The 8,262-nt window shown below is 38.7% G+C and overlaps 2 protein-coding genes across 2 annotated transcripts; one reads left to right on the top strand and one right to left on the bottom strand.

Annotated features, from left to right (window-relative positions):
• Positions 1-1,758: 1,758 nt before the first annotated feature.
• Positions 1,759-4,941, bottom strand: LOC134802299 (juvenile hormone esterase-like). Its single transcript, XM_063774883.1, has 3 exons — positions 4,746-4,941; positions 2,842-4,142; positions 1,759-1,925 (listed from the first exon to the last, which is right to left on the bottom strand). Exons 1-3 carry the CDS (start codon positions 4,911-4,913, stop codon positions 1,766-1,768), a joined length of 1,629 nt encoding a protein of 542 aa, XP_063630953.1. The 5' UTR covers positions 4,914-4,941; the 3' UTR covers positions 1,759-1,765.
• A 1,268-nt stretch (positions 4,942-6,209) lies between these two features.
• LOC134802066 (zinc finger imprinted 3-like) lies at positions 6,210-7,796 on the top strand. The gene has a single exon (XM_063774659.1). It carries the CDS (start codon positions 6,501-6,503, stop codon positions 7,062-7,064), a length of 564 nt encoding a protein of 187 aa, XP_063630729.1. The 5' UTR covers positions 6,210-6,500; the 3' UTR covers positions 7,065-7,796.
• The last annotated feature ends 466 nt before the right edge of the window (positions 7,797-8,262 follow it).

Raw genomic sequence — 8,262 nt, forward strand, 5'->3', positions numbered from 1 at the left:
TCTGCAGACTTTTCTTGGTCTAACTCTGTCAAATATGTATTATTATGTATGAAGTTGAGAAACTATTACTTATGTTAGTCTGTACATATCTCTGGCAAATCCACTTTGTCGGTAGAGAAAGGTGCAAAATTCAAATTGTCTATAGGACGACAACCGCGCTTACAATTTTAAATTTCTACTGACGGAAATAGCTTGCCATATAATATATTATATATCTAAATTGTCAAGTTGTACCTAACGTTTATATACCTTATACAGTCCAAAAATATTAGCTTAGCAGAGGTTCTAAGAACGGTACGGGCAATAAGAATGGGGCCAGTATGGGGCATGGGGCAATTAGAGCCAATCGTGCAGTCTACACAACGCGATTGGTAGATGAGTTCGCATCACGCGTGCGATTGGTCGCAACTAGTTGCGTTAGACTGCACGATTGGTTCGAATTCGTGAGTGACACCGCTGTACTAGCACCATTCTTAGTGCCCTTAAGGCCCGTCCTTAGATATATGTCAATGACATTTGGCCTGTATACGTGCCTTAATAAAACATTTGATGAAACTAAAAACAAGGGTTCGAAATATACATGGGATATAATATCTTTTATTTCAATAGTACCTATCTATGTAATCGCGCATAATATTGTTTCTAGCTTAAAATTAAGAAAGATTAATGGAAATAGTTGTTATTTTATAACAAAATTGTTAGATTTTATAAATAAAAGGTATAAATTATTGGTCTCTTTATTACCTCTAAGTACATAATATTTTCCAGAAGCAATTATGCTTAATCATTAAGTTAAGTAACTCTAGGTAAATAGTTACTAGGTATTTAAAGGCGTATCCAGACTAGTCAACTTTTCGCCAATCTGATTAAATTGCCCGATCGAATCAACAGGTGCGGACGCAAACGCCAATTTGGCTCGCCGAATTCAATCGCCGATAATGACGGATATTACCGATAAAATGAGGTGCGAACGCAAGAATACCGATTTGTGAGGCCAGTATTTTCGTTCTGGGGCATTTTTTCAAAGAATAAATAATATATCTAAAATTGGAGATTGACGCCAATTCGATTTGATCAGTCCCGTCTGGATACCGCTTAACATTTCAGAACAGGCCTTTAAGGCCCCGTTCGCACGGCAGCTTTTTCAACGCGCGTTAAAAAAGCGTTTGAATGACACAAATGGATAACCATGTATGTATTCACACGAAGGCGGTTTTTAAGCGCGGCGCTTTTTTATCGAGCACTGTTCGATTTTCGGCGTTGAGCGTTGGCGTCAAACTGAATAGACCATACGGAAATCCGTGTATCTGTTCTCACAAGCGTTGAAAAAGCGCCGGCGCTGCTGTCAGTTGGCTGTCAAGTGTCAATTTTTGGTGTCAATCGTCAAGATTATTATTAGTTTCACCTTAAAAATGTCAACTTATGCTTACAAATTCCTGAAATATTCAAGCTATATTAGTAGTAATAGCAAAAAAGTATGGCTTTTCTGAGATGCGTACGTGGCAGTACGACTCACAAGTGGTTTTTAAGCGTTCATATGAACACAAATATTGGAAACGGTAAAAAAGCGCCAACGTCGGGTTTTAACGCAACGCTTTTTAAGCTGTCGTGCGAATGGGGCCTAACTCATTCATACACTTAAATGAAACAAAAGAATTAAAATTAATGAATCTTTAATTATTAATTACACACACATACAAATTATGAACTACACAATAAATACTAAAAATAATTACACTTATTTAAATACCAAATTTACCCCCAGTCACTCGCCGGTTTTCCCCATCCCGTACTTATAGAAGAAGGCGCGCCAGAAGTACGCGCGGTCGGGGGTGAGGGGGGCCACGTATTGGGGCTCCAGGTTGATCTCCAGGTGGTGGGGGGCCGGCAGCCACTCGCCGCTGGCCGGGTCCGGGGTTGGGGAGCTGAAAGGTCATGAAAGAACCATTATAGTCTGTCGGCTAACTCGATCTAGACCGACTTTATAGCGAAGGATCATGTAAACTTGATGAAATGAACAGCACAAGTAGACTTTTTATGAGTACATTAAAAGAAAATATAAATTAAATAAATTATATGCAAGTAGATAGAGTTAGACCAAGAAAAGCTTGCAGCGATTTTGATAGCCCACGCAGTGCAAGTGTTATTTATACGTCATAATTTCATAGAAGTTTGACGTTTAAAATAACACTTGCACTGCGTGGGCTATCAAAATCGCTGCAGTCTTTTCTTGGTCTAACTCTAGTGACGCGCATCGGCACAAGTAGGCACAGAGAGAGAGAGCCTATAAAAGATCAATGAGTTAACGCGGCGACTATGAAACATTGCTCCGAAATTATTTGTAGGGACTTGCGTTGCGTTGCGTGAAAACGTTACACTGTTGAACAGTCAGCAGCAGAAGAGGGCGAGGTGTTCACAATTAAGTACCTTGACACGCTCTTATAATCTTAACAATAAAGCACGCCAAGATAATTTTGAACACCTCGCCCGCTTAGCAACTTCTCCGACATATCGGAAGCCGGTATTGCTCGAAGTTTTATGATGACGGTGAAAAGGGTTAGTGAAATATTTTGAAAATCGATGTAGTGGCAGCAGCAGAGATGAAATTAAGAATTTAGTTAATTGACCAGGCGGCGTAGCACGGTCGCGGTTTTATCCCTTGTCACCATGCCTGTCACGTTCTAACAAGTATGTAAGTGCGAAAGGGACGCACATAGTGATAGTCGATAAAAATGGAACCGTGCTGCGCCCGCAGGAGATGTTCTTACTTAAGTCGATTTGACAAAACCGTGCAACCAAATCAAAAATGTGTGTAAATTTTGAATTTGAATTAGGTCTTACCCGAACTTGGCGAAGTTGGTCCACATCATCGTCATGAATGTCACTATCCTTGCATCATTCTCGTCCATAGGAAGCGGCAGTCTCTCCAGCTCGAAGATATAGAACAGCTCATCCCGATTAGCAGTCGCCGGCAGACTACTGTTCGTCAGCAGTCTTCCCAAGTTCCTGTTCCCTATGTAATTGAAAATAAACTCATATACTGGAAGACCGGACGAGTTTGCATACAGCTCAGAGAATAAAGACATCGGTCCGGTGTAAGAGAAGTCTGAATTGCAATTAATAAGTCCTCCTATTAAAGCTTCGTCAGAAGTTACGTTTGTGAAGTAAGTTTCCTTCATAATGTTCCTGAATTCTTCTATTTCATCCTTAGGCACTATTAGTGAGCGTTGGTCAAGAGCGGAGTAATCTTCGTTCTTTATTCGGTCCATTTGGCTGGTTATCGTATTGTAGTCTAAAGTACTTATTAATCCTTCAACCGTGTTAAGACCGATGATGACCGGCACTGGATTGAATGATTTGTGTTTCTTGCCAGTAGTTAAGATGTTGAAAGGAGTATCAGTCAAGAATGGCTCTTCCCCATCGAAACTCTTCTCGACAGATGGAATGAAGACAGATTTGGGATGCATCTGTTTCGCTATAGCCTCTTCAACTTTCATGACTGCCGTGTCAGTGTATAGTTTGAGTAATTTCTCCGGATCTGTGCTAATTACTTCTAAGGATTTTGCGACTTGGCTGGCTGTAGCTAAGGGGTCATGGTCAAAAGATTCCGGTGTGAACAGCGTACCGCTCTCGGATATCACTCTATGGAACAGACCTTTGGTAGACTCTGAAAGAGTTAAGTATAAAGCCGCAGTTCCACCGCTGCCTTGTCCAAAAACTGTAACATTATCGATATCCCCACCGAAATTAAGTATGTTCTCCTTAATCCATCTTAACGCCTGTCTAATATCCTTTAAACCAGCGTTTCCTGGAGCACCTTCTATGCCTAGATTGAGGAAACCATAGGCATTAAGTCTGTAGTTAAGAGTGACGACTACAACTCCATGGCTCACTAGGTATTGAGGTCCGTAGAAGGATGGAGAACCAGCACCAACTCCAAAGCCACCGCCGTGAAGGTACACCATGACAGGTAGGGTGGTGTTTAGGCCAGTGACAGGGGAGGGGGTGAAGACGTTCAGGACGAGACAGTCCTCGCTGTCGCTGGGGGCCGCGAGGGGGTCGTTGGAGGGGAACTGGGGGCAGAGGACGGCGCGGGAGTCCGCCTTGTACACGTCAGAGAAAGAAGGCGGTTCCAGTGGTGCCTGCAAAACACAAGCAATTTAGTGATTTTTGGGTTGCGATTTATTTATTCAAATTTTTTATCAACGCACTGCGCAGATTGAGGAGCTTTTCAAACTACCCAAATGTTATCCAAATAAAAAATAGAACGAAAATAAAAATCGAAACATAATTATAGACCCTAATATTATTCGAAAAAATACTAAGGTTCGGGACCTTTAACCCGGCTGCCCACTGCGCACGAACATGCACTTATGGTATTTTTCATATAGCTTGATGGTGGCAGCTGCCATCTCCATACAATTAATAAATTAAATATTTTAAAAGGCAAACTATGTGTAAAATATGATAGCTATCACCGTACCCAAACTATGTGAAAAATAAAGGAGACTGGGGAGACTTGACCCTAAGGGGCCTAAGGAAGACTTGCTCCTCTAAATTATATAGTTTTCAAAAATCTAAAACAGCAACTCTACTACGTCAAAATCAGAACATGATAGCGAATTAGCGATTGATGCCTTCTAAGGCAGTTATTTTTCATTTATGGGCAATTCATTATGGTTTTATTATTTAGGTAACCAAGACTCTCCAGTCTGCCATACTCACAGAATATTTAATTAACTTACCTTAAATTTAACAGGCACGCCATATCTAATCCCCAGGAACTCACAGTACAATCCGTTTGATGCTAAACTACCCTCCACTTTACCCTGCTTAGTCGAAATTATATATTTTTCATCCCCCCATGCCACAGCTAAACTGGTGGCAAAAAGCACTAAGCTGAATATGCTCATGTCCTTTGCTCTTAAAACTATAACAACTTTTTAATTGTACAACCTTTTTATACTGATAGTTATGAAAAACACCTTTAATGAATTAAAAAGTTAGGCGTCAATCGATTTTCTAACTTAGCAAAATAGTAATAAGGTTTGTATTTTAATATCACGTTTGACTTATACGTGATCGGCAGACGAATTTTATAAATCAATTTACTAAGAATTATTGCAATATTCGATGCGCGCTATCTTGATAGTTGATAATCATATTGATTATTATTATGAAATCTGTGATTAAACCTATTATCTAACTTTTATTTAATAACTCGATGATACAATTATGCAATTCTTGCTCATCCTATCTCCAATGGACTTCGCTGGTCGAAGTATTTAGCTTAGCAGATGGCGCCAGCGCCAGCATAGCGTTGCCCTGTCAATCCCTTCTTCTTCTTCTTTGCATAGATCCTTTCCTTTGACAGTCGCCAACCCCATTCATATGAAATTCACCCCAATCCTTCGTCAACGCAATGAAATTCATAGTATCAAAATGTATGGCAAACTAAGTCATAATTCATAATCATTTTAACAATTTGGATTATTTGGAATTTGTACGGACTTATCTATTTAATGTATGGCACGACTTCATCAGTTTTGATCGATACTAGATTTTTTAATTTTTAATTTCTAGTACTAACTGGTGGTTTACCAGACAAATGCTTTTTTTATAAGTACCACCACGGTGGCAGACAAGCGTGCGGCCTGCCTGATGCTAAGCAGCCACCGCATGCAGCCTATGGGCGTTTGCAACTTCAGGCACGCGACTTGTTAATCTTGTTTTCATATTTGGACTTGGTAGACTTTTTCTACTTGTCTTTGACACTATGTATGTTTACATATAGCCGGTCAAACAAGTTTGGCAGTAGAAAAAGGCGCGAAATTCAAATTTTCTATGGATCCATTACCATTCGCGCCAACATTTTTTAAATTTGCCGCTCTTTTCTACTGACGGAAGTGGCTTGTCAGACTTTATAAATGTTATCAAAATAAGATACACATATAATTTTTTTTCATTCTACTGGGCTCACAATAATTTCTTCTGACTGGGTAGATTACTAGGTATAGTCTGTCAAGCCATTTCCGTCAGTAGAAAAAAGCGGCAAATGTAAAAAATATAAGCGCGAAGGGTTCTCGTCTCATAGAATATTTGAATTTCGCGCCTTTTCAGCTGACAAAGTTGTTTGAAAGACTAGCATAACTAGGTCAAGTGCAAAGTCGTATTTCGCAGTCTTAAAAACGCCTAAACGAAACGTATTTTTTTGACGTTTCGGCTGTCTGTCTCTGTCTATAAAAATTGAAGCAAATCGTGTGAAAGTTTTCAGTAAAATCGATAAACTCACCTTTTCTTTCTTCAAAACATTAATAATTAGTGTGTTTATTGCTTACAAAAGACCCTTGTAACGATCGAACAGCCGCTGTGAACGAAATCCGTCCTTCCTCAATAGTGCTTACGTGTGTACAAAGTATCGGTACCGAATCGTGATCCCATTGTTGTGTTCAGTTATGATAGTGTGATTGGAATAAAGAATAAAGTTAATCGGCTTAGTTATGAATAAAAAGCCCGCCCGTACTGGTCCGAAAATAAGAATAACTCGAGCGGCGTTACGACTGAAAAAAAGCGACGATCCTCCGCTATTCCAGCCGAGGGCGGTCGACGAGCATAAATATATCTACACCTGCCAATATTGCAGATTAAAATTTACTCAGAATAGTCAGTTCTTCCGCCACATGACGTCGAATCACGAGACCCAGCAGAAACAGGCGACTTTCGAGTGCAATAACTGTCAAGTCGTGTTTTCTAAGAAAGCGAACTTGGACTTGCACTGCCAGACGCATCATCAGGAGAAGAGTAAGTCGAGATGCGAGTCTTGCTCTATAACATTTAAGTCCAGGCATTGTCTGCGAAGACATTTGAAGCTGAAGCAGCTTATGATGGAGAATGCTTGTTTAAACTGTCATAAAAAGTTTACAAATAAGGATCGGTTAGCGAAGCATGTTAAGAACAAGCATACGTTTAAAAACGTGACACATCAGTGTGATATCTGCTCCGTTAAGTTTAAGGAGAAGGAATCGCTGCTGAACCATCTGAACCGAATCCACAAGAAGTTATGATTCAGGAAATATGTTATAGTTTCTTAATTATTATTTTTTTTATTTCGGTTCATTGTGTAAGTTTTCTGAGCTTATAAGCTTTTCTATTTGGGGAGTACTTACAAATACATGTCAGATGAATATTAAGGTCAAAAGGTTTAAAAATTAAGGTCAATCAACTTCTTTTCGTATTCTGTCCTGCTATCCCTTTGCAGCCGAGAAATTAAGATTTATAAACTAAATAATGAATTCTAGTGACATGCATTAAAATTGAGATTTAACTGTGATCAATTCTCATGGTCGTATCAGACCGGGGGGGCTAGAGGGCTATGTAAACACTGACTGTAAAATAGTTTCTTATAATTATGATTATTACTAAGATGCTTAGGCCATGACAGGTCTCCAAACATTTTGGCCCTGGTGCAACAACCATTTGACAGTTCATGGACTGATAATATTAGTCTAATACCATTCGAGAAATGGGCCCCAGGCCTTTGGTTATCATGCTCACTCTATGGCCCAAAGTAAAGGCACATAGTTTAGAGAACTCTGTTCCAAAACATCCTAAAAGATGTCATATAAGAATGAGTTGATTGATCCTTACACAGGTTTATTTAAAAAAAAAAAAACATTGTCATCACACCTAAACCAGCTTGCTGATCTGAAACCTACTTGTTTCCAATACTGTTAAACCAGCTAACTAATCTAACTATAGTCAAAAGCTCCCAACTATGGCCCAAATTAACTCAAATATTTTTGTCCAGGAGTGACAATTACTTAGATGTTGTAGTTCTAAAGCAATATATTTTTATAAATACCAGAAAAATGTCCAACAAAACCAAAAAGGCGATACAATGGACTATAGTTAGATGATTTTACAGTACTTTTATTTACTTACTTTTTTATTTCTAATATTCTTCTATTATTCTTTTATTCTTCTATTTCTCTTCTAAAACATTGCTCTTATTAATACACACTAATAATTTCTCGCTTAAAATAAATTTAAGAATATATATTGTATATTCCACCTTTTCATAAAATGTTACGTCTCCATTGTTTCTTTAATATTTTTTAACTAAAATTGTTTTCTTGTAATTATCACTAGTTTAGCATAATGTAAATAGCTAAGCAAGATTATATTTAGATTTAAGCCTGGATAAATAACAATGTTGAATAATCCAGTCCCAAATACTACATTTCAAAGGTATCGTCTTGGGTT

Source organism: Cydia splendana, chromosome 24 (genome assembly GCF_910591565.1).
Source record: "Cydia splendana chromosome 24, ilCydSple1.2, whole genome shotgun sequence".
NCBI classification, from domain to species: Eukaryota; Metazoa; Arthropoda; class Insecta; order Lepidoptera; family Tortricidae; genus Cydia; species Cydia splendana.